At 58.3% G+C, this 25597-nt stretch overlaps 2 protein-coding genes across 2 annotated transcripts; both read left to right on the plus strand.

The window, feature by feature from the left end:
- The first annotated feature begins 590 nt into the window (after positions 1–590).
- ZBTB7B (zinc finger and BTB domain containing 7B) lies at positions 591–14933 on the plus strand. The gene is made up of 3 exons (XM_066568071.1): positions 591–629; positions 10620–11629; positions 13601–14933. Exons 2-3 carry the CDS (start codon positions 10629–10631, stop codon positions 14019–14021), a joined length of 1422 nt encoding a protein of 473 aa, XP_066424168.1. The 5' UTR covers positions 591–629; positions 10620–10628; the 3' UTR covers positions 14022–14933.
- Positions 14934–17813: 2880 nt separating this feature from the next.
- On the plus strand, positions 17814–24421 carry SSR2 (signal sequence receptor subunit 2). Its single transcript, XM_066568077.1, has 6 exons — positions 17814–17887; positions 20517–20671; positions 21509–21607; positions 21968–22076; positions 23143–23220; positions 23892–24421. Exons 2-6 carry the CDS (start codon positions 20517–20519, stop codon positions 24000–24002), a joined length of 552 nt encoding a protein of 183 aa, XP_066424174.1. The 5' UTR covers positions 17814–17887; the 3' UTR covers positions 24003–24421.
- The last annotated feature ends 1176 nt before the right edge of the window (positions 24422–25597 follow it).

The raw sequence follows: 25597 nt of genomic DNA on the forward strand, positions 1-25597 counted from the left end.
CGGTGCCCGGTTCCCCGAGCTCGGCTTTCCACCCTCCGTACCTCACCCTACGCACGGTTTCCCGTGCCCGGCACTCTAAACTCTCCCTCGGTGCACACTTCTCGGTTCTTACCCACCCCCCCCCCTCCACCTCCATGCCCGGTTCCCCGCCCCCCCGTGTCCGCGGGGCGGAGCGGGCAGTGCCGTGCCGGCCCCGGCACTCGGCGGCCGCAGCGGGCGGGGCGCGTTCGGCGCCTGGCACCGCACTCGGCGCCGGTGGGGGCCGCAGCGGGGCCGTCCCGTGCTCTCCTGCCCGGGCCGGGGCCCGACCCCCGCCCGATCCCGTTAACCGCCTCTGACTCAGCCGCCCCCCACCCGCGCGCCCCGGTCCCGCGGGCCCGCAAGACCCCCGCCCTCCCGGGGGGGGTGGGGCGGGGCTGATGGGCGGGGCATTCCACCAATGGGACGCGTGACCGCCGGCGCGCTGCCCAATGAGGAGGCGGGGGCGGGCGCTTCCTGGAGCCCCGGCGGCGGCGGCGGCGGCGGCGGCAGCAGTGGCCGGGGGGCGGGCGGGGCGCGGCGGCGGCAGGTGAAGGCGGAGGCGGGGCCGTGGCTCCGGGACCGGTCTGTGGCTCGGGCGGGGTGCGCAGGTGAGCGGCAGTGGGTGGGAGCGGACAGACCCACCGGCGGGGCTTGCGCGGAGGTACCGACCCACCGGCAGCGGGATCGGGACGGGGACCGGTGCGGCGACCGCTTTTTGCCGCCCGGTTGCGGTGAGTCGCGCTGATTCGGGATGCTGCGGGCAGCGGGTGGGCACGGTTGGCACGCGATCGCCGCACGGCCCCTCTGTCCCCGCCCGCCGCCGGAGCCGGTGGACACGTCGCCCGTGGGGCGGGGGGTGTCACTCGTGGGCTGTTCCCGGTCCCTGCGCACGGGGCTGCGGGAAATCTGTGACATCGGCAGGTCCCCGCTGCGTGCCGGGGCGGCTGCCAAGGTTCCGCTGTGGTCCTGTTGCGGTGCTGCTCCATTCAGCCAGGGTCCCACGGGTGACTGCGTGCTGCCACCCCCCCTTCCCAACCTGGTGAGCAGCTTGGCGGCATGCCTGGCGCACCGGATGGGGACGGCAGCGTTGCAGGAGGAAGGCAACTCAGAGAGCCCCTTCTGCACCCATATTGGTAGAGTTGGAAGCTATCCCAGTGTCCCAGCACGCTGTGCCACGCTGGTGAGCCCCGGCCCTGGCACTCTGGGCAGCAGCAGTGGGTGCCTCTTCTCGGCTGTGCAGTGGTCCCCCGGGATCGGTGTCATGGTAGCACCTGCCAAGCACCGGTGGACTCTGCCCCGTGCGCCCAGCCCTGCCGTACCTGTCCTCGTCCCCCTGGCTGGCTGCCCCCGGCCGCTGTTTGCCCGGGGCGGGGTGCGGTATTTACCCTCCCGCCGGAGCAGATCCACGTCTTGGGCCACAGCCGCCCTCGATCCGTGGCTGCGTTCACTTGGCGAGGGGACACAGCGCCGGTTTTGTCGCGGGGTGAGTCGCACCGTGCCTCGGTTTCCCCCACCACAGCCGGGCTGGCAGGAACGGGGTCAGCCTGGGATCCCCGGCACCGCCGGGGGCACTGCCGGGGGCACGAGGCAGCTGCGGCCGCTCAAGGCTTCGGTGGTGATGCTGGTGCTGGGAGGGAGGGACTGAGCTCGGAAACTTAAAAGTGGGCGCATGGAGAAGGGGAAACTCTGGCACAGCAGAGAGAGTGGGGCAGCAGGGCTAGGAGTGTCTGTGCCGGGGATGGGTGCGGAGGTGACAGCTGTGTGCCGGGGGGGCACACCCGTGTCAGGTCCTGGGGACCCTCCGAGCCCCCCTGCCCGGGCGCGGGCTGTCCCCAGCGCTGCGGTGCTGAGCCCGGGGCTGTGGCAGCGCGGCTCTGCCAGCTGCTGCCGTGCACCCTCAGTGCACACGTGGCACGAACGGGACAGGCCCGAGCACACGGGGGCGGGAGGGGCACGGCGGGGCTGCGGCCCCAGCGCGGCCCCCGCTGCACCCCAGCCCTCGAGGGGCGGCTGCTGCCCCGTGCGTGAAGCAGGAACTTCTCCTTCAGGGCAGGCAGCGGATGATGAAACCAGGGAGAAATCTCTCCTGGCAGCGTGTGGGCTGCTGGCGGGAGCCCCCGGGAGCCTGCGCTCCCCCTGCGCCACCAGCGCTGCCTTCCCATGGTAACTCCACGGCGGGAGCAGGCAGGGTGCCGGTGGGAGCGGCCGCCCCGTCTGGAGGATTGGCGCCCGCCTGGCTCCCCGTGGCAGCACCAGCGTCCCTGACATGCCCCGAGAGCTGCATGTCCACACCCCAGCAAGCCCCAGGGCGGTCAGAGGACCTGGTGAGGGGCTGGGCTGAGACCCGTCAAACTCGCTTCGTGCCAGGAAGATGGCGCTTGGGTAGCCATGCAGGCAGGGGAGGGAGGTGGTGGTGCCGGGGCTGTGGCCGATGACCTTCAGTGCACCCGGGCACAGCCTGTGCCCAGGGCTGGGCAGGTCGGTTGACATGCAGGATGGTGCAGTGGGAGCCATGGTGCCCGGGTGATTTGTATCCCCAGAGCTTCTGGCATGACTTGATGGAGCCCTGGGCAGGCAGGGGGACCAGCCCGGGTGAGGGAAAATGAAAGCAGGTGATGCGGAAGGAGAAGTAGGTCAGGCGAGCTCTGGCCTCTCCCGGCAGCCTCGGTTGCACTGTGTGCTCCACTCTGCCCAGCTGTCTCTGTCATGTCCCCAGGCCCCGTGGGCAGCAGCTGGAGTGGGGAGTGGGTAAGGGGGTCCTGCTGCCAGGCTCGGGGTCCCGGGCAAGGTGGGTGCCAGGCACTGCCGACACTGAGCACCAGCAGGGTGGAGAATGTGGCTGTGCTGGCTGCCATTCGTTGGGTACAGTGACACCCCAGCAGTTTTGCTTTGATTCCCCTCCCCTGGGCAACCATCAGGGCACACAGGACTTGGAGCCATAGCAAGGGTGGGCAGGGGGATTGCCAGCCCCACTGCAAGGAAGAGAAAGGGAACCAAGGAAACCGAGCCCCTCGTGCCCTGCTGGGGTGGCACTAGGCAGCTGCTGTGGTGTGGATATCACGGTGGGCCCTGGGGACAGAGGGACTCCACAGAGGCTGCCCATGCCTGCTGCCCTGCGGAGCCCTGGGGCATTGCCCTTCCCTTGCTGCAGGGCTGGCTGGGGTCTCCTCGGTGCCACTCTGTGGGTTGGCGTGGCCGCGGCGGGCACGGCCCGGCTGTCGGTGCTGTGTGGGCTCGGGGGGGGGCTGGGGGGGGGATTAGAATCTCCTGCCCCCCTTCCCTCCCCGGGATCAGCCGTGGGCAGCGGGGAGCTGGCAGCAGGCAGCTGCCGTGGGGGCGGAAGCCGGGCTATTTTGGAGGGTGTGGAGGGGGGGCTGTGGGCCGGCACTGTCCTTGCCAGGTGACCCCACCGGGACCAGCGCCACCCTGGTGCCAGGATGGAGCGCTGGGGGCACAGCCTGTGCCACTGGTGATGCTCAGTCCCCGAGGTGCTGTGAGTAGGAGGTGCCACCAGCTGGGGGGGGCCCCTCGGGCTGTGCAGCACAGTGGGACCCAGGGGGTCTGGCTGCCCTCCAAGGGGTTCCCGTGACTGTGCTGCGGGGCCAGCAGCTCCAGAGCCAGCTCACCCTGGGGCCAGCCAGCAGGCCCAGTTGTAGGTGAGCCTGCCTGTCCCAGGCTGCTGGTGGCTGGCAGAGCCTTCCTTCCTTCCTTCCTTCCTTCCTTCCTTCCTTCCTTCCTTCCTTCCTTCCTTCCTTCCTTCCTTCCTTCCTTCCTTCCTTCCTTCCTTCCTTCCTTCCTTCCTTCCTTCCTTCCTTCCTTCCTTCCTTCCTTCCTTCCTTCCTTCCTTCCTTCCTTCCTTCCTTCCTTCCTTCCTTCCTTCCTTCCTTCCTTCCTTCCTTCCTTCCTTCCTTCCTTCCTTCCTTCCTTCCTTCCTTCCTTCCTTCCTTCCTTCCTTCCTTCCTTCCTTCCTTCCTTCCTTCCTTCCTTCCTTCCCTCCCTCCCTCCCTCCCTTCCTCCTTCCTAGGCCAGAGGTGACACACAGAGGCCACATCTGCCCTGGGCAAGCATGTGGCCATGCCATGCCATGCCCTGGCAGGTCAGGGTGCTGCTCTGTGTCAGGATGTGATGCAGGAGATGGGGTTGCTCATCGTGCCATTGGAAGAGGAGCTGGGATGAGGCCATGTCCCCTCACTGGTGACACTGGTCAGGGTGCCACCGGCCAAGGCAAGGGTGGAGCGGATGGATGGATGGATGGACGGACGGACACATGGAGGTTAGCCCATCTTCCCCAAAGGCCAGCACCTCCCCAGCTGCCCCCCCAGCCCGATGCCCCCCAGCCAGGGCGAGCAGCAGTTTGTGGCCAGCACCCGGGTGGTTGCAACACCCCCAGGGTGGGGGGGCCACGGTGACTCACCCCATCCTGGCCACCAGTAGGAACCCTGACTCAGGGCTGCGTGCCCATGCCGTGCCGTGCCCCTCCCTGCCCGCCTCGCCCACCTTATCTCCCGCCCTTAGCACCTGGCACACCTGGGCCAGGGGGGACTGGCGCCATTCCCCTCCTTTATGGGGAACAAAGGGCAGGGGAAGGGTTGGCAGCAGGTGCCACAGCCCTCCTCCTTCCCTCCTGTCCTCCCTCCCTCTCATGGATGTTGTCCAGGGCTGTGCCCTGTTTTGTGCCCCCCACTGGGGCACCCTGGAGCAGTGTGCTGGGCAGTGCTGCCCACAACCCTGTGCTGGCTGTGTGCTGCCTGCACTCCAGGCACTCCTGTGGCTCCACAGCTGGCTCCTGCCCAGCACGGGGCCCACAGTGATGGCACAGCGGGATACCATGGAGGGCACGCTGGTGATGCCCCTCTGCCCGTCTCCACTGCCTGCCCAGGGGCTCTTGCACAACCCAGCTCCTTCCGTCAGCACTGCTGGGGCTGAGCCCTTTGCTGTCCCCCTGCTTTGCTGTGGGGCTCTTCCCCTTTCTGCCTGGCCTGCTGCAGACATCCCCAGCTCTGGAGCCTGCTGGGCCATGCCAGGGTGCCGCAGTGCCGGTGCCCCTGACTGGTGTGGCGTGGGTTGCCTGGGCGGGTGCTGGTGCTGGTGGTGGGGTGTGGGGCGAGCTCTCCGGGCTGCTAATTGCTGTTTAGCTGGGGACACAGAGGGTGTAATTATGGGGGCATTGCATGAATGTGCAGCCTGGCCTGGGGAGCCCACGAGTGCCCCTGCCCAGGGAGTGGAGGGGATCAGGCAGCACAGCCCAGCTGGGCCGTCGCTCCTTCCCACATTCCCCATGGGGATCTCGGGAACCTGCTCCAAGGGGAGAGCAGGACAGGAATCCATAGGACCGGGGGGTGGCTCCAGGGCTGGCCGGGCAGGCTGCAGCATGCTGCACCCAGCCCTGCCCTGCTGCCGCCGAGCACAGGCACCCTGGCAGCCCGGCTGGGCTGGCCATGGCCAGTGGCGAGCACCCAGCGCCCTGCCTTGGGGCACACGGGAAGGTGAGGAGGGCCTGTGTGATGTGCCACGGCACGGGGGGGCAGGGGCAGACGCCTTGGAGACGGTGTTAGTGGCGGGGAAGGCGTGCTCAAGGTACGGGTGCCTGTCCTGGCAGCGCTGGGGATTTTCTCCCGTGGGAGTGGGCCAGGGGATGCCCCCTGCCCCGTTCCGGGTTGGCGCCCCACGGCGCAGCACTGGCCGCAAAGAGTTAATGCCGTGTGTGTTCTGGGAAGCGGGGCTGGGAGGTGCGTGACCCGGGGTGTGGGCGTCGACTCCTTTTGAGGTGGGATCCTGAGCTCAAGTGCAGCGGGGAGCGGGGCCAAGTTCACACAGCACCAGCACCCTGCCCCTGCCTTCCCCTCCCTGCCACTCGCGGGCCGCCAGCGGGGCCGCCAGGCAGCGCGGAGCCACGCCGGGACACGGGGCAGGTGAGCCACACTCCCACCCTGCCAGCGCTGCTGCTGTGGTGCAGGGAGCTGCCAGGGTGGTGGGGACCCAATGTGGCACCGGGCGCTGGGAGATCTGGGCCAGCTGCCTCAGCCCCAGCAGGCTGTGGGACGTTAGCGTTGCCTGAGCCCCACACCACCCTCACTGCTGATGGGATGGGGTGGGATGGGACGAGTGGCGAGATCTGGGTCACTTTGGTTTGGCAGAGCAGGGCCCACACCCTAGAGTGGCAATGCCAGGCAGCTGGATGTGGCAGTGGGGTAGGTTTTGGCGGCAGGAGGGGACCAGGACGCCAGCACAGTGCCAGCAGGCCGGGTGGGCAGCATGGGGAACTTTGCTTCTCGTCCCTGCCGCAGATGCCAGGAGCGGCTCTGGCAACACCACCAGTCCTGCTCCACTGTGGCAGGGATGCCCTGTGCCCAGCCTCCGTGGCAGCTGTTGTGCCAGGCTGGCACTGGCCCCAGGTGCAGTGCTGGCTGGGCACTGAGGCAGCCCTGGGCCACGGCGCTCAGCCCCCTCTCAGTGCTGGTCTCTAATGTCCCTGGGAGCTCTGGGTGAGCTGGCCAGTGCCAGGGGGCCTGAGCAGTGCCATGGGCCTCACTCTCAGTGCTATGGGGTGGGGGACTGTTTATCCTCTTTCATCTCCAAACCATTTCCTTTTGTCTCTACTTGTTCTTTTCTTCTTTCAAAGAGCACTGCTGCTCTCCCCACTTCCTCCAGCAATGGGACCCTCAGCATGTGCTTGCTACAGGGTCACCAGCTGAGCCAGACCCCGGCCACCACCTTCCCTGCTGGGCAGACAGAGGGGCTGCACAGCCCCAGCCCTGCAGCCACGCCACCCTCCATCCACACCGTGGCCATCGGCACCAGGGCCCCTGCTGCTCCCAGTTGGCTTCAGCTGCTGCAGGGTGGGGGGCTTGCCCAGCCCGGACCCCTGGGTCCACATCCTGGATCCCAAAGGGCGAGGGGCCCCACGGGGTGAGGGGCCAGGGCGACTCCGCGCTGCGCTCCCCTTCCGGGGTGACTCATTCTCCCCATGGGGCTGTGAAGTCCCTCGACAGCATTTGTGACTCTTGTGACCGAAAGCAGGGGCACTCGGCAGCAGCCCGGGGTGGGGACTGTGCTTCCTGGGACCTCTGCTCTCCTTCCCCGATCTCCATGTCGGGAGATCCCCACTGGACACCCCTTTCCACCTCCCACCGTCCCCAAGCCGGGCCCTGTGCACTGTGCCCTCACCCGGGGTGCCATCCCTGCTTGGTGGCATGGCCCACATGCAGGAGGGGCACTGCAGGGACCCCAGCCCGCTGCCCATGGCCCTGCCTGGGTGGCTGGACCCCTCTCACAGAGGAGCTGGCACATGGGTGGAGCCTCGCCGTGGTTGTCCCAGGCAGCCTGGGCTGGCAGAGGGATGGATGTCAGGGTGACCTGGGCAGACATTGTTCCTGCTGCCACCCGCCCTGCATGGGAGCCAGCTCAACACGGGGAGCAACTCCCCCTTTCCTTTCCTTTCCTCAGCTCAGCCAAAACGTGCCCAGCCACAGCACTGAGGTAACCGAGGAAGCTCTGGCATGGCGAGGCCATGGGCATCACCACCTGTGCCCTCCCAGCCATCACCTCCGGGAGCAGCCCGGGAATGCTGGGGGCCCGGGGGCGGCTCCTGTCCCCTCACACCTCATCCTCTGCCATTTCCTTATCACTGCGGTGATCTCCTCGACGGCAGCACCCGCTCAGCATGTGACTTCTTCGCTCCAGTGAGGAGGATGTGCGGGGGGGTGGGGGTGTCAGCAAAGGAGCCGTAAAGGGGGCGGTTTGGTGCGATGGAAAATCCCCCTCCTGCCGCCGCCACCTCGCCCCCACCCTGCCCCAGCCCTGCAGCTCTGTCTGGTGGCACCGAGCCCCGTGGCTGCTCACCGGGGTCCCAGCTGCCTTAGCAGAGCTCCGCTGGTGATTTGTGTGACATTGGCAGCGCTGAGGCTGTGTCCGTCTGCGCTGGGACGTGGTGAGGCCGGTGCCCGTCGCTCAGAGCACCGTGCCACCTGCTGGGACGTGACGGGGTCTCAGCTGCTGCCCTGTGCCCAGACACCCCCAAAGGCACGTGCCAGTGGGTGCCATCAGCCTTGCGAGTGCCCTGTGCCCAGGTTTCTCGTGGGGCTGGAGGTGCTGTGGGCACCAGGGCAGAAGGGAGGCTGTGCTGGTGCCATCACTGGGGGAGGCAGTGTTGGAGGACACAGTGCCACCCCATCCTGTGACTATTGCCTGTGGCAGTCCTGGGGGTCCGTGGGGCTCTGGCCCACCCATGGCAGGTGCCCCATCCCTGTCACCCCTCTCCAGCTGCCCAAGCTGTGGCATGGGATACTTACCCCCCTGCTTAATCCTGCCCCTGCAGCTAATCCTGCCTAATCCCACCGGGGGCTGTCACTGCCTGTTGGCTCCGGGGGCCCTGATGGTTTAATCACCCCTAATCCGATCACCCCCACCTCGGCAGGCACAGGGGACCTCAACCAGTGCCGGGATGGGCTCCTGCCAGCCAGGGGGGCTTGGCCACGGCTGCTGGCGCCAGCATCCCAGGCGGTCGGCACTGCTGGCTCCCGGTTTCAGGGGCGGCTGCTGCCTGCCCTGCCGGTCGGGCCTGCTCGGCAGCGGCTGGGGCGGCTCCGCAGCCGGTTGCTCCGGGGCCGTTCCCAGCTGCCTGCCGAGGCAGCCCCAGCTGGCGGCCGCCCAAGCGCAGGGAGCGGCCGGCTTGGGGATGGGCCCCTGCGCCGGGGGCCGTCGCCCGCGCCGCCCCTCCATGGGCAAGAGGGGGCACGTCCCCCACGCCCGCCTGCCGACGGCACAGTGTGGTTTGGCACGGCCCGGTGGGCCTGGCGTGGCTCGGCGTTGCTTGGCACGGCTTGGCCATGGCCGGTGCCGCATGCCGCTGTCCACCATGGCACAACTCGAGAGGTTGTACCGGCCTCTGCCTCCCCCAGGCTGCAGATGCTGGGCTCCCATTCCACTGACACCCAGCAGTGCCAGCACAGTGTGGTTTGGCACGGCCCGGTGGGTTTGGGGTGGATGGGCCTGGTGTGGCTCAGCGTTGCTTGGCACGGCTTGGCCATGGCCGGTGCCACATGGCACAACTGGAGAGGTGGTACCAGCCTCTGCCTCCCCCAGGCTGCAGATGCTGGGCTCCCATTCCACTGTCAGCCAGCAGTGCCAATGTCACCTGGCTGGCTGCAAGGGCCATAGCTGGGCACAGTGTCACAGGGCAGGTTGCAGCCCTGGAGCTGCCACTGCTGCCTGCAGCCTGCCTGCAGGCTGTGAGGGTCATGGGCTCCCCCTTTCCCACCTGTGCTGGCTGCACGTGTGTCCCTGGTGGTGCACCATGGGCACCACAGTGGGAGTGTGAGCAGTGCTGGGTTTAGGGCTGAGGCCAAGCTCTGCCAGCTGCAGCGTGGGAAAGGCCTGACTGGCGCAGGCTGGGCTTGGCTGGGCGAGGAGTGGCCCCGGGCTGGGGCACAGGGGGAGGGAGGGGGCCCAGTCCCGACCAGGAGCGGGGGCAGGAACCGGTGGCACAGGTGCTGATCCTAATCTGCCGTGGCAGGAAGTGTGGCCCCTGTTCCCAGCCCAGCTGGGCTCCACGGGGCGGCCCCCTGGCCCTCAGGGTGCTCTTCCCAGCGCTCGCCCGCCCACCATGCCTCCGCCAGCGAGGCCCGTGTTCCCAGGACGGGGCTGCTGGGAGCCAGGGGCTGCGCCCGGCCGTGGCAGCGGGCTGGGGGGATTGTGGGTGGGCTGGCACAGGAAGCGCTGCACCTCGCTGCTGTTCAAAGGCACCACGCTGAGATTTCTCCCTTTGCTGTGGCGGCGCGGGCGGCTGGGTGCTGGTGGTAGTGGAGGAAGTGTGGAGGCCTGTGGTGGGGGGCCTGCACCCACCAACCTCTGCACAGCATGGAGGGAACTGAGGCAGACCCTGGGCCCCAAGCCTGCCCCAGTTCATGTCCCACTGAAACCCCAGTGCCACCCAGCGTGTACAGGCAGCGTTCCTTGTGCCCTGGCTTCATGGCAGCAGCGCTCCAGCTGCGGTGTTTCTTCCAAGCGCTCTCTCCCAGCTTGTTCCTCTGTCAGTCAAGCAGCATCCTGTCCTTCCTGCAGGACGTGGTGTGGTGTGATAGCCTTTTGTAATTTAGTTGTTTTTTCATTACTTAAGGCGAAGGCTTGCTTGTGGTATTGGCCTTTTGTACTGGGAAGAGTTCATCATAGATAGAAACCAACCTGGATTGCTCTGGTCTGAACTCAGATCACGTAGGACTGTTAATTGTTGAACAAACGAACCCTTAGTAGTGGCTGCACCACTGGGATGTCCTGATCCAACATCGAGGTCGCAAACCTCCCCGTCAATAGGGACTCTCGGGGGAGATTGTGCTGCTATCCCTGGGGTAGCCTGGTCCATTGATCAATTGTATTGGGTCTGGGTCCTATTAGCACGTTGAGGGGTTGCTCTCAGTCTAGAGGTGTGGTCTAATTTTTGGAGGTTTTGTTTTGCTCCGAGGTTGCCCCAGTCAAAAAACGCAGACCAGTAGCTTATGTGTCAGTGAACCCGGTGGGTGAGTATGTGTTTCAAGGTGCTTGCTGGTTTTGAAGTTCCACAGGGTCTTCCCGTCTTATCCCTGGGTTTATTATCCCTGCAGGTGAGGACAATGGCCAGCCCAGAGGACGACCTCATCGGCATCCCCTTCCCTGAGCACAGCAGCGAGCTGCTGAGCTGCCTGAACGAGCAGCGGCAGCTGGGGCTGCTCTGCGATGTCACCATCAAGACGCAGGGGCTGGAGTACCGCACCCACCGTGCCGTCCTGGCTGCCTCCAGCCGCTATTTCAAGAAGCTCTTCGCAGGGCCGGGGCCGGGCCAGGAGGTCTGCGAGCTGGACTTCGTGGGGCCCGAGGCGCTGGGCGCGCTGCTGGAGTTCGCTTACACGGCCACGCTGACCATCAGCAGCGCCAACATGGGCGAGGTGCTGCGCGCTGCCCGGCTGCTGGAGATCCCCTGTGTCATCGCTGCCTGCGTGGAGATCCTGCAGGGCAGCGGGCTGGAGGCACCCGGCCCCGATGACGGCGACTGCGAACGCGCCCGCCGCTACCTGGAGGCTTTTTCCACCCTCCCCGAGGGTGAGGTGCCTGCCCCGCCGCCCCCCCGCCCCACCCCGCGCCGCAGCAAGAAGACCCGCAAGTTCCTGCAGGCCCGCGGTGCCCAGCTCAACAACCACGCCGCCGAGGAGCCGCCCGCCGCTGAGGCTGAAGGCTCCGGCAGCCCCCCGCCGCCCTCCCAGCTGCCCTCACCCCCTCTGCCCGAGGGGCTCTCCCTGCCCTGCGACAGCTTCGAGCTGCCTGAGGAAGAGGAGCTGCCCCCACACTCCTTCCCCTTCCCCTACCAGCCCCCCTTGTCCCCTGAGGAGGCACCTTCTGACGAGGACGCCATTGACCCCGACCTGATGGCGTATCTGAGCTCGCTGCACCACGAGTCGCTGGCGCCCGGGCTGGACAGCCCCGACAAGCTGGTGAGGAAGAGGCGCTCACAGATGCCCCAGGAGTGCCCCGTGTGCCACAAGGTCATCCACGGTGCTGGCAAGCTGCCTCGCCACATGCGCACGCACACGGGCGAGAAACCCTTTGCCTGCCAGGTCTGCGGGGTCCGGTTCACACGGTGAGTGCCCCTGGATGGGCTCTGCCCACCTGATGTGTGCCCTATGGCATCCCCTATGGCGCCAGCGCCCCGTGCCAGTCCTACCAGGGGTTTTCTGCATCCCCTGAGTGCTGCTGGATGGGATCTCCCTGCCAAATGACATCCCCTATGGCACCCACCCTGGTCCTACCAGGGCCTGGCCATAGGTCTGGTGTAGTTCATGGGGTTTCCTGCATCCCCTGAGTGCTGCTGGATGGGCTCTGCCTGCCTGATGTGTGCCAAATGACATCCCCTAAGGCACCACCCCCCTGTGCCAGTCCTACCAGGGCCTGGCCACAAGGTTCATGGGGTTTTCTGCATCCCCTGAGTGCTGTTGGATGGGCTCTGCCCGCCTGATGTGTGCCAAATTACATCCCCTATGGCACCACCCCCCTGTGCCAGTCCTACCAGGGCCTGGCCATGGGGTTCATGGGGTTTTCTGCATCCCCTGAGTGCTGCCAGCCCAAACTGATGGCACTCTGCACAGCACCCCTCTGCCAGTCCTGCCAGTGCAGTGCACATTCAGAGCGTCTTCTGCACCCCATGGGTGCTCTGGACCAACACAGGTACCCAGTGGCGTCCTCCATGGCACCCCCTGCAAGTTCTGTTGTGGTGCAGTGGGGTTATGGGGCCTTCTGCACCTCATGAGTGCTGCTGGGCTGACCTGAGGGACCCAGGAACATCCCTGGTGGTGTCCCTCTGCCGTAGCTGCTGGTGCCGTTGGGTCAATGGGGTGTTCTGCACTCTGTGAGTGCTGCCAGATCACCCAAGGCCTGATACCTGATGGCACCCATAGCACCTCATCTCTCATGGTTGTGGTGCAGGTCCAGGAGAGTCTTCTGCACTATGTAGGTGCTGCCAGAGCAGCCTGGGGCAGCCAGCAGCATCCCCCTGCCAGCAGCCAGCTGCATCTGAGCCATCCAATGATCCAGAGCCCTGTGCCCCACAGAGCATCCAGAGCCCTGTGTCCCACAGAGCATCCAGAGCCCTGTGCTCCATAGAGCATCCAGAGCCCTGTACCCTACAGAGCATCCAGAGCCCTGTGCCCTGCAGAGCATCCAGAGCCCTGTGTCCCGCAGAGCATCCAGAGCCCTGTGTCCACAGAGCATCCAGAGCCCTGTGCCCTGCAGAGCATCCAGAGCCCTGTGCCCTGCAGAGCATCCAGAGCCCTGTGTCCCGCAGAGCATCCAGAGCCCTGTGTCCACAGAGCATCCAGAGCCCTGTGCCCTGCAGAGCATCCAGAGCCCTGTGTCCACAGAGCATCCAGAACCCTGTGTCCACAGAGCATCCAGAGCCCTGTGCCCCACAGAGAATCCAGAGCCCTGTGCTCCATAGAGCATCCAGAGCCCTGTGCCCCACAGAGAATCCAGAGCCCTGTGCCCCACAGAGCATCCAGAGCCCTGTGTCCACAGAGCATCCAGAGCCCTGTGCCCCACAGAGCATCCAGAGCCCTGTGCCCCACAGAGCATCCAGAGCCCTGTGTCCCGCAGAGCATCCAGAGCCCTGTGTCCACAGAGCATCCAGATCCCTGTGCCCCACAGAGCATCCAGAGCCCTGTGCCCCACAGAGCATCCAGAGCCCTGTGTCCCGCAGAGCATCCAGAGCCCTGTGTCCACAGAGCATCCAGAGCCCTGTGCCCCACAGAGAATCCAGAGCCCTGTGTCCCACAGAGCATCCAGAGCCCTGTGTCTACAGAGCATCCAGAGCCCTGTGTCTACAGAGCATCCAGAGCCCTGTGCCCCACAGAGAATCCAGAGCCCTGTGCCCCACAGAGCATCCAGAGCCCTGTGTCCCACAGAGCATCCAGAGCCCTGTGCCCCACAGAGCATCCAGAGCCCTGTGTCTACAGAGCATCCCTGCTCTCAGGCTTCCAGCGCCATTGCCCTCCCTCAGGTGTTTGGATGCCATGTTGGCCACTCAATGCCAAAATCTCCCTGTCTGTCCCACCTCCAGGAACGACAAACTGAAGATCCACATGCGCAAGCACACAGGTGAGCGGCCCTACTCCTGCCAGCACTGCAGCGCCCGCTTCCTGCACAGCTACGACCTGAAGAACCACATGCACCTGCACACAGGTGCCCGGCCCTACGAGTGCTACCTCTGCCACAAGGCCTTCGCCAAGGACGACCACCTCCAGCGGCACCTGAAGGGCCAGAACTGCCTGGAGGTGCGGACGCGCCGCCGCCGCCGCGACGAACCAACCCCGCCGCCCACCGGGCCCCCGGGCCTCGACCTCTCCAACGGGCGCCTGGAGGGGCTGCGCCTCTCCATTGCCCGCTACTGGGCTCCAGGGCAGCCCGAGGAGGAGGAAGAGGAGCAGGAGGGTGAGGAAGGGCCGCAGCCGGATGGCACCGTGCCGGTGGAGACGGCGTAGGGGTGATGCGATGGGCAGGTGTCGTGGCGTTCCATGCCGAGCTGTGCCGTGCCCACTGGGGTTTCTGTTCCTGTTTTTCCCGTCACGGTTCATTCCTAGTTATGCAAAGGGGGAAAATCCCCTCGGCCGATTTGCACAAGGGGGTGGGGGGCCCCTATCACCCCCCCCCCACCACCGTGCCCGGGCCCACCTGGTCATGCCCAAGGTGGGTGATGGGGGGATCGGGACTTGGATGTCCCCCCACCAAACCCCTCGTGGATGCCAGGACCGGGCAGGGGCACCCATGGACCAAGGCCCCCCCCCCAGGTGGGGAGAGCCCCCCCCATCCTCTCCAGTGGAGGGGGGCACTGCCCTACGCTGTGCATAGCTTGTCCCCACCTCCCCACTCCGAGCAGCCCCCCCCCCGGCGAGCCCCCCTCGCCCCTGCACTCCCGGCTGCTTTCTCTTGGTTGCACTATTCGGGTGAGCCCACCCGGGTGCGGGGCAGCCCCGGCCCCCCCCGGACCCTTTTCCCCTTCTGAAATCCCCCTGGCCCTGTGGGACCCCTCCCTTTCCCTGGGGTGGCCGGGCCCCCACGGTCACCCCTCTGTCCTTTGCACATGCCCCCCGCAGGGCGCAGCCTCCCCGGGGGTGGAGGGGACCGGCACTATTTGTCTACAAATAAGAGTTTTATCTATATTTAAAAAGATGATGTAATATATTCCCCCCCACAGCCCCTCCGCTGCCAACCACCAGCGCTGCCCGGCCCCCACGTGTGCCATGGGGTGCTGGCAGGAGCGATGGGGCCGGGGGGGGGGCTCTGCTCCCGTCATGGCTTTAAAGTGCCTTATGGTGAACTTGAACCTTTTTCGGCTACTTGAACCTCTCTGGTGTCAGGAACCAAACAAAAACCATGGGCGGGCGGCCCCCGCCCCGCCGGGCCGCCTCTGCCTGTCTGTATGTCTGTGTTTGTTTTTGTTTTGTTTTGGTTTTTTTTTTTTTTTTTTGGTTTTTTTTTTTTTAAAACGAAGGCTGCTTGGTAATAAACGGAGAAGCAGGGACTTCCCCCGCGTCCAGCTGTCTGTCCGTTCTGCATCTCTGCCCTGGGGGCACTGTGGGGCTGGGGATGGGGACGTTGAGAGTCTGGGTTGGGGAGTGGGCACCGTGTGTGGGGAGAGGGACAGCGAGGGGTGGGGGGCACCGCAGGGATGGGAATGGGGACACCATAAAGGCTGGGGACAGGGTTGTGTAGGGGCTGGAGGCACAGTGAACATGGAGATGGTGGCACCAAGGTGCTGGAGATGGGGCTGGGGGCATTGAGAGGCTGGGGTCACAACAGGGATGTAGCCAGGGCAGCAAGGAGCTGGGGTATCAGAAGGTCAGGACCATCATGGGGTGGTGGATGCCAACTCAAGAGTACCAGGACTCAGGTGCCTTGAGGACCAGGTGATTTGTTCACCAGCCCTTCCCCACCCAGTGGCTCTCAGCTTCTGCTGCACTGGTGGGGCTGGATACATCCATCCATCCATCCATCCATCCATCCATCCGTCCGTCCGTCCATCCATCCATCCATCCATCCATCCGTCCGTCCGTCCGTCCGTCCGTCCGTCCATCCATCCATCCATCCATCCATCCATCCATCCTCCATCTATCCATCCATCCATCCATCCATCCATCCATCCATCCATCCATCCATCCATCCATCATTAATCCATCCATCCATCCATCCATCCATCCATCCATCCATCCATCATTAATCCATCCATCGTCCATCCATCCATCCATCCATCCATCCATCCATCCATCCATCCATCCATCCATCCATCCATCCATCATCCATCCATCATCCATCCATCGTCCATCCATCCATCCATCCATCCATCGTCCATCCATCCATCATCCATCCATCCATCCATCATCCATCCATCCATCCATCCATCCATCCATCCATCCATCCATCCATCCATCGTCCATCCATCCATCCATCCATCCATCATCCATCCATCCATCATCCATCCATCCATCCATCATCCATCCATCCATCATCCATCATCCATCCATCCATCATTAATCCATCCATCCTCCATCTATCCATCCATCCATCCATCCATCCATCCATCCATCCATCCATCCATCATTAATCCATCCATCCATCCATCCATCCATCCATCCATCCATCCATCCATCATTAATCCATCCATCGTCCATCCATCCATCCATCCATCCATCCATCCATCCATCCATCCATCCATCCATCATCCATCCATCATCCATCCATCGTCCATCATCCATCCATCCATCCATCCATCCATCCATCCATCCATCCATCCATCCATCCATCCATCATCCATCATCCATCCATCCATCATCCATCCATCATCCATCCATCCATCATCCATCCATCATCCATCCATCCATCCATCCATCCATCCATCCATCCATCCATCCATCCATCCATCCATCCATCCATCCATCCATCCATCCATCATCCATCCATCATCCATCCATCCATCATCCATCATCCATCCATCCATCCATCAAGGGATGGTGGTAGAAGCCCAACCCCTCATACAAATGGAGGGATCTGCTGGATGGAGGGGTGCATTTATACTCTAAAATGGAATTTTTGGAGATCTATCAGCAGAAGAGAGGAGAAGACAAACTGATACGGATTTTGTGAGCTTGGAATAGTGGGGCTGTGTCTGTCCACTTATTAATTGGTGCAAAAATCTATTAAGTCCTATAGGCAGTAAGGATCAGCTTTATGGGGGATGTGCTCAGGGACAAAGTGAGGTCAGGGCTCCTGTTTGGCAGGACATTGCCACCCCCACTGTGAAAAACGCCAATCACTTGTTTTTAAAATTTTAAAAGTTTAATAGTAATAAAATGGTTATAAAAAATAGTAATACAATTAGAGTAATAATAATTTTGGCAATTTTAATTAGGACAATATGAGACAATAGAGACAAAGAGTTATGGACGTCCGGGTACCTTTTTCTGGGCAGCAGGAGCCTGAAAAAGGACACACATTAACAAAGGATTAACCCTTAAAAACAACAGCCTGTTGCATATTCATACACTTCATACATGATGCATAAATTCCATTCAAACACAGGATTCTGTCTGGTCATCGTCAGCTTCTTCCTCTGAATCCTGACAGTGCCTTCGAGGCGGGAAGAAGTTCGTTTCTTCTGATAAGAGGGCAATAAATTCTTTTTCTCTGAAAGATTTAGGTATCCTGCAACTGCTATCTTGCTGTGAGTCCTTTCTTTTTAAAAAGTGTCCTACACAGCATAGTTTCTATTTTAACTTCTTTTTTTATAACCTAAAACTATATTTAACACACTACTTAAGAGAATGAATACAGCATTACTTTCTAACACAACACATATAATATTCACTTCAATATTTGCAAAAAGCCGATCATAAAATACGCATTTTTCATAGTACCAACTATAACTAAAAGCACCAACTAAAAGTACCAACTATAACTAAAAGTACCAACTATAAAAGTCCCAACTATAACTAAAAGCACCAACTATAACTAAAAGTCCCAACTATAACTAAAAGCACCAACTATATAACTAAAAGTACCAACTATATAATTAAAAACACTAACTATATAACTAAAAGCACCAACTATAACTAAAAGCACCAACTATAAAAGTCCCAACTATAACTAAAAGCAGCGCCCGCCGCTACTTCCGCCATCACTGGGCAATGGGGCAGCGCAGGAAGCGCTGCTCTGCGCATGCGCGGAGTCCCTGCGTGCGCACGGGACTCCATTTCCCAGGGGGCATTGGGGTTTCCCGAGTCGCGCTTCGTGTGCGTCATTTCCGCCTCGCTGGCGCTGACTCGTCTTTGCGGCGGTGGCGGCGGGAGAGACGGTGAGGGGCGGGCGGCCTGGGGCAGTTTGAGGCCGTGTCCTCGGCCCTCGGGACGGGTCTGTAGGAGAGGATCGGCTCTGAGGGGCCAGGAAGGACGAGCGTCAGAGTCGGGGTGTTTTGCGGGCAGCGTGGGTGAAACCGGGCAGTTCCCTGTCGGGAGGGTCCTTGAGCCCCTCTGGGCTTTGTGAGGGGGCAGGAGCAGCCTGGGCTGCAGCAGGGCACGACTGAAGGGAAGGAAGGGGCTTCTGGGACGGGCTGGGTCCGTGCCAAGCCCAGGAGGTTCAGCGAGGCCAAGGGCAGGTGCTGCACCTGCATTGGGGCACCCCGAAACACAAACAGGCGGGGGGAGAATGGATGGAGAGCAGCCCTGGGAAGGATGTGGGGCATGGGACATTGACAAGAAGCTCAGCACGCTGTAGCAACGTGCCCTGGGAGCCCAGAAAGGCAACACTGACCTGGGCTCATCCCCAGCAGCGTGGGCAGCGTGTGAGGGGGGGATTCTGCCCCTCTGCTCTGCTCAGACCCTGCCCTGCAGAGCTGGCCCAGCTCTGGGCTCCCCAGCACAGGGAGGACAAGGAGCTGCTGCAGTGAGTCCAGGGGAGGCCACAGAGATGATCTGAGGGCTCTGGAGCTCCTCTGCTCTGGACACAGGCTGGGAGAGCTGGGGGTGTTCAGCTTAGAGAAGGCTCCAGGGAGACCTCAGAGGCCTAAAGGGGCTCCAAGAGAACTTGTGAGGGACTTTGACAAGGGCCTGGAGTGACAAAACAAGGCTTCCCACTGCCAGAGGGCAGAGTTAGACGGGATATTGGGAAGAAATTGGTGCCTGTGAGGGAGGTGAGTCACTGGCACAGCTTGTCCAGAGAAGCTGTGGCTGCCCCATCCCTGGAGGTGTTCCAGGCCAGGCTGGATGGGGCTTGGAGCAGCCTGGGTTAGTGGAAGGTGTCCTTGCCCACGACAGGGGGGTGCAATTCCATGGTCTTTACAGCCCTGTCCAACCCCAACCACCACCCTGTGACTGTGGAGGGCAGAGGCCCTGACACTGAAGCAGTTTTTGCAATTAAAAGCCCCATCAGGTGTCCCCACTGGTCACACCTGTGGTGTTGCTGTTGTCTCCTGGTCCTCTCAGCAGGGTGGCTGCAGGGGCTGGGTTTGGATAAGTCAGACAACGTGGCCTGAAGCAGGGACTTGTGCAGGGGATCACAAAAGCCACTGGAGGGAGTTGGTGGTGCTCAGTGGCTGGAAATAGGGAGGAATAATGTTGGAATTCTTCTCCTTTTCTGTTCTTCTTCTCTCCTTCTTCTCTCCTTCTTTTCTTCTTCTCTTCTTTTCCTCTTCTTTCCCTCTTCTTCTTTCCCTCTTCTTCTTTCCCTCTTCTTCTTTCCCTCTTCTTCTTTCCCTCTTCTTCTTTCCCTCTTCTTCTTTCCCTCTTCTTCTTTCCCTCTTCTTCTTTCCCTCTTCTTCTTTCCCTCTTCTTCTTTCCCTCTTCTTCTTTCCCTCTTCTTCTTTCCCTCTTCTTCTTTCCCTCTTCTTCTTTCCCTCTTCTTCTTTCCCTCTTCTTCTTTCCCTCTTCTTCTTTCCCTCTTCTTCTTTCCCTCTTCTTCTTTCCCTCTTCTTCTTTCCCTCTTCTTCTTTCCCTCTTCTTCTTTCCCTCTTCTTCTTTCCCTCTTCTTCTTTCCCTCTTCTTCTTTCCCTCTTCTTCTTTCCCTCTTCTTCTTTCCCTCTTCTTCTTTCCCTCTTCTTCTTTCCCTCTTCTTCTTTCCCTCTTCTTCTTTCCCTCTTCTTCTTTCCCTCTTCTTCTTTCCCTCTTCTTCTTTCCCTCTTCTTCTTTCCCTCTTCTTCTTTCCCTCTTCTTCTTTCCCTCTTCTTCTTTTCTTCTTCTTCTTTTCTTCTTCTTCTTTTCTTCTTCTTCTTTTCTTCTTCTTCTTTTCTTCTTCTTCTTTTCTTCTTCTCCTCCTCTTCTCCTCCTCTTCTCCTCCTCTTCTCTTCCTCTTCTCCTCCTCTTCTCCTCCTCTTCTCCTCCTCTTCTCCTCCTCTTCTCCTCCTCTTCTCCTCCTCTTCTCCTCCTCTTCTCCTCCTCTTCTCCTCCTCTTCTCCTCCTCTTCTCCTCCTCTTCTCCTCCTCTTCTCTCCTCTTCTCCTCCTCTTCTTTTCTTCTTCTTCTTCATTATTATCTCAATGTAATAATAATAATAATAATAATAATAATAATAATAATAATAATAATAATAATAATAATGTGCTTTCTAAGGACTAATTCTGTTGTCTAAGACAGTGCTGGAAAGTTGCCAGGCTTTGCAAGGGCAATTAACCATCAGTTGCTAAAACTGATGAAATTCTTCATTACCAAAGCTTTTGCTCTGGAAGAGCCTTAGTGATCTGAAAGCTTTGCCCATTACTGAGATGTGCAGGGCCAGGGCTTGGACTTGATGATGCTTTTGGGTCCCTTTCAACTCAGGATATTCCATATTCTGCAAAAGGGAGTGGTACTGGCCAGGAGCTTTGAAAGAGGAGAAGATCATGAACTTTTCTTCCAGATCTGCAGATCTGGGACACTGCTGTGCCAATTCTTCCATCCTCACGGGCAAGTTCAGATATTTCAGATGCTCAGTTCCATTTCTTTGTGTTTCTAGATGAAGCTCCCCCTTCTTGCCGTGTTTGCTCTGCTGTCTGTGGCTCGCTGTGAGGATGGTGCCAGGCTCCTGGCTTCCAAATCCCTGTTAAACAGATATGCAGTGGAGGGCAAGGACTTGACTTTGCAGTACAACATCTACAATGTTGGCTCCAGGTAAGCCCTGGCCAGGCTTCAGTACTGACCACGAGCAAATGTTCTCTGTGTGGCTGCAGGGAGCAAGGCAATTTCTGAGTTCTCTGGTGTGCTGTTGCTTTTTGCTCCCTCTAACTCTGAGCTTTCCAGCAGTGTCTGAAGGATTGACCCTGAAATTTGCCTTTTAGTTCCTGTGCTGTCCTGTGACACTGTTCCCCATGCATGCAGCTCCCTTTCTTGGCTTTGTAAGCTGGTTTTCACATTTATTCTTTTTAATGAAAATTCCTTTTTTGCTCTCAGGACTTAACTGAGGACCTGTCAAAGATAAAACAGAACTTCCACCATTCATTCCAGAATGAAAAGCTGATGGAACAAATGCAGGACCCTATTAAAATGCTTTGAGATTTTGTTTTTTTTATTTTATTTATTTTATGCAGAATAATGCATACTGAGTGCAGTACTGCTAACAGAAGAATATATGGTGCTGTAATGTTGAATTGATACAGCATTAATGTGATCCTGTAATTTTATATGTGGGATTTGGTTATTATTTAGGCCAGCATGTGTATCCATGGGATGGTACCTGAAGTTCAGCAAACTGCCAAATTGTGTTGTGGAAAAAATGGTGGTTTTCCTGTCCTTGTGTTTGTTTCTGTCAGCTTTGCCTTCCTCCCTCTGCTGTCTCCCTTTGAGATACCTCAACTCTCCTCCCCATCTTCTGCTGGTGACATTTCCTCTCTCAAAAATCAATTCTTCCATTTGCTGGAGATGGAAGCGTCCGTGCACTTTGCTGCAGAGCCTGTGAGCAGATGGCAAAGCTTCAGATTCCTGTCTCACCCTTCTCTTTGTTGTGCTCAGTGCTGCCCTGGATGTGGAGCTCTCGGATGATTCCTTCCCCCCAGAAGATTTTGGCATCGTCTCTGGCATGCTCAGCGTCAAGTGGGACAGGATTGCTCCGTATCTTTTCATGTTTTGAAATTCTTCCCAGCTCTCTCTGTTGCCCCAGAGCATCCTGCAGCTTCATCCTATCTTCACCTGCTGTCCCTGAAATTCCTTCCAGAGCCTGGACATGGTGGCAAATCCAAACCCCTCCTCTTCTGGATGGTGCAGTGTGAAAACAAAGCTCCTTGCAGAGCTGGGTGGTTCCTCTGCCTGTGGAGGAGCAGCTGGGTCAGCCTTGGCTGGGTCTGGCTGTGACCACCAGCACTCAGATCTGTCAGCAGCACTGACTTTCTCACCTGGCTCCTGGTTGTTCTTTCCCATTTCCTCACTTTTCTTGCTGAAATACAGCAGTGTTCCTTAACATCCAACTCCCAGAGCCAGCAACGTGTCCCACACCGTGGTTCTACGGCCTCTCAAGGCTGGGTACTTCAACTTCACCTCTGCCACCATCACCTACCTGGCACAGGAGGGTGCCCAGGTGGTGGTAAGTGGCTGATTTATGGGATCCCTGCATGTGGTGGTGTTCACAGGGGTCTGAGGATGAGGCAAGAGATGAGGATCTGACTCCGTGTTTCAGAAGGCTTGATAGATATTATGCTAAATATGTATATCAGATTAAATATATAATATTTAATATAATTTATAATATAAATATATAAATATTTATATATTTATTTATAAATATAATATAATATAATATATTATATATAATATATAATAAATTAATATATATAATATATTATATACAATATTTATAAATATTATGTATTTATAAATATATATTTAATTATATATATTTAATTATAGATATTTTTATATATATTTTTATATATATAAATATATATTTATTATATATTTATATATAAATTATATATATTCATTTAATTATATATTTAGTTATATACATTAAATATATATAATTAAATTAGATATATTATATATATAAAATATATAATTAAATATAGAATTAAATGAATATAAATTATATTAAATAGATATATATATTATATTAAAACTATACTAAAAGAATAGAAGAAAGGATTTCATCAGAAGGCTGACTAAGAATAGAAAAAGAAAGAATGATAACAAAGGCTTGTGGCTTGGACAGAGAGTCCAGACAGCTGGGCTGTGATTGGCCATTAATTAGAAACAACCACATCAGCCCAATCCCAGATGCACCTGTTGCATTCCACAGCAGCAGATAACCATTGGTTACATTTTGTTCCTGAGGCCTCTCAGCTTCTCAGGAGGAAAAATCCTAAGGAAAGGATTTTCCATAAAAGATGTCTGTGACACCTGCAGACACACCTGACCCCAGAGCTGCATGGTCGAGGTGATTCATGTCTGTGTTGCTCTCACCCTGCCCAGTTCTGGAGCAAGCAGGAAAGGTGGCAAAGCCTCTTTTCCCTGTCTTTTCCCTGTCTTTTCCCTGTCTTTTCCCTGTCTTTTCCCTGTCTTTTCCCTGTCTTTTCCCTGTCTTTTCCCTGTCTTTTCCCTGTCTTTTCCCTGCCTTTTCCCTGCCTTTTCCCTGCCTTTTCCGTCTTTTCCAGGTTGGCTTCACCAGTGCTCCTGGGCAGGGAGGAATCCTGGCTCAGCGTGATTTCGACAGGAGGTTCTCCCCTCACTTTGTGAGTATCTTTCAATGGACAATGGAAAAGTGCAGCAGGCAGCTGCAGCCCAGTGTGGTGGCTTCCTGCATGCACATGGTGTGTGTGACTTGCCCTGCAGTCACCTGGAGAGCTGCAGAGGGAGCTGGAGTTGGTTCCTGTCAGTTCTCCAGAGAGCTATCACAGAAACAGCTCAGTTTCCATCCCAGCTCCCTCTGTGAAGGAGCTGCACTTTGGCATTTGAGGCAGAAAATCTGAGAGTAGAATCTTAGAACCTCCTGGGCTGGAAGGGACCTGCAAGGATTGTGGAGTCCAACTCCTGGCCCTGCAGAGGACAACCCCAGGAATCCCAATCATGTGCCTGTCAGCCCTATCCAAACTCCCTGAGCTGTGTCAGGCTCAGTGCTGTGACCACTTTCTGAGGAGCCTCTTGCAGTGCCTGGGAGAGCGTCCTCTGGGAGAAAGAGCCTTTTCTTAATACCCAGACTTTAATGCTGCCTGTCCTGACACAGCTGTGGGTGCTGTCACTGCTCACTGAGGGCAGAGCTCAGCGCCTGCCCCTCTGCTTCCCCATGTGAGGAAGCTGCAGACAGTGTGAGGTCTCTCCTCCCTCTCCTCCTCTGCCCTCATTGCTCTAAGACTCCCCTGGCCTGGATTGTTTTGACTTTTCTCTTAACAATTTCTCCCTCTAGCTGGACTGGGCGGCATTTGGCGTGATGACCCTGCCCTCCATCGGGATCCCCCTGCTGCTCTGGTACTCGAGCAAGAGGAAGTATGACACCCCCAAGAGCAAAAAGAACTGAGCAGAGTCCAATGCCAGCAGCAGCAGCCCAGAGCTCGGGAAAGGACACCCCCAAACCCCCAAAAACAGCGGCTGGGTCGGGATCCATCCTCCTCCAGCTGCTGCCTGTGTGGTGCTTCAGCCCTCTGGGCAAAGGATTGAGTGGCTGCAGCAGCAGCTGTGAGGTGTCCTCTGTGTTCTGCTGGAGAAACAAGAAAAAAGAACAAGCAGGAGTCCCAAACTGCCTTGTCCAACCCCTTTGGAGGCAGAACCCCTCTCTCCTCTGCAGCTGCAGCAAGGGTGGTAGTGCCCAGAGGGGCCTGTGTGGGGCTCTGCCCCCTGTGCTGCCTCCAGCTCCCATCTGCCTGCTGCAGTTTTCTGAAACACCTTCCCTCTCCTGTGAAAATTTTAAAAGTTTAATAAAGGACAATAGGAAATAAAGACCAAATAGCAAAGGTTGATATGGCCAGGTGCATCTTGACACTGAGCCAAGAGCACACTGTCACCACCTTTGGGGATAGCCCTTAAACACATTTCCCATTACATCTGACCCTTATGCATATCCATAAACCAGTTTACACGGCCTCTCCTTGAGCCTGCCTTTTTAGAGCTTGCATGTTTCCTGGCTGTGGTTTTAGCTCCTTCTCTTTATCATTTCCAGTTTTTGGGCCTTGGTCCACACTGTCTTAGACAGCAAATGCTGATGGGTGGCAGATCTGGACAGGTGTCCTCAACAGAACAACAGAAAGAAAAACTACATCTTTATAACAAAGTTATTTTACCATTACACATATAAAATCCATTTGGATATTTGCAAAAAGCCAATATTATAAAATGTACCTATAGCAGTGTCATATCTCAGGGTCCCCTCTGGGTGCTGCCTCCCTGTGGGACAGAGGTGGCTCTGGTGACATCACAGCCCTGATTTGACAGAGGCTGTCACAGCTGCTGCTTGGCCCAAAAGGGGCACTAAGGGAGGTCCCTGTTGGTGGTGTTCTCTGGGTGGCCATGATTTGGGTTTTTTTGTGTTCTTGCTGTTCTTTTTTATTCTGCACACGTTTGGCTGTGTGGAAGTATTGAGGATTTTGTAGTAATATAAAAGGAACATTGTGACAGTGAGCATTGCACCTGCCCTTGGCCTCACTGAACCTCCTGGGCTTGGCACAGACCCCCCTGCCCAGCCTGTCCCAAACCTTGGGTCTTGGTTTAGAGAAAATTCTAGGAGAAATACGCTCTAAAATGATTTTGTCAAAAGAGAGAGGGTTTCAATAAGTTCTCTTTCTTCTGCCAATGAGAGAAATGGATAGCAGGGGATGAAAGTGAAAAAAACCCACGTATTTATTAATAGAAAAAACAAACTTCAACAACCCAAAAAAAAGGGAAAAAAGGGAGAAAACATTTTGAAACTCAAACCCCACCTCACCATGTGGCTGAGAGGCAGAAGTCGTGACTGCCCTTCTTTGCCTATGAGGACAGAGCAGAAAAGTGTTCATAGAAGCTGGAACCTGTTGGATTTCTGGCGTGGGTCCTGCAGCGGCTGAAGTTGGTGGATTTTAATTTCATTTCTCGTGTGGGTTCAGCTCCTCCAAGAGGCCTCGGGTTCGGGGCGGTCCCGCC

The sequence above is a fragment of the Molothrus aeneus genome, chromosome 31 (genome assembly GCF_037042795.1).
Source record: "Molothrus aeneus isolate 106 chromosome 31, BPBGC_Maene_1.0, whole genome shotgun sequence".
Classification (NCBI taxonomy): Eukaryota; Metazoa; Chordata; class Aves; order Passeriformes; family Icteridae; genus Molothrus; species Molothrus aeneus.

Coding starts and splice junctions, on each gene's coding strand:
- ZBTB7B (XM_066568071.1), top strand. CDS start 10,629: ATGGCCAGCCCAGAGGACGACCTCATCGGCATCCCCTTCCCTGAGCAC. Junction 11,630..13,600: donor TGCGGGGTCCGGTTCACACG/GTGAGTGCCCCT, acceptor TCCCACCTCCAG/GAACGACAAACTGAAGATCC.
- SSR2 (XM_066568077.1), top strand. CDS start 20,517: ATGAAGCTCCCCCTTCTTGCCGTGTTTGCTCTGCTGTCTGTGGCTCGC. Junction 21,608..21,967: donor AAGTGGGACAGGATTGCTCC/GTATCTTTTCAT, acceptor TCCAACTCCCAG/AGCCAGCAACGTGTCCCACA. Junction 23,221..23,891: donor GGAGGTTCTCCCCTCACTTT/GTGAGTATCTTT, acceptor TTCTCCCTCTAG/CTGGACTGGGCGGCATTTGG.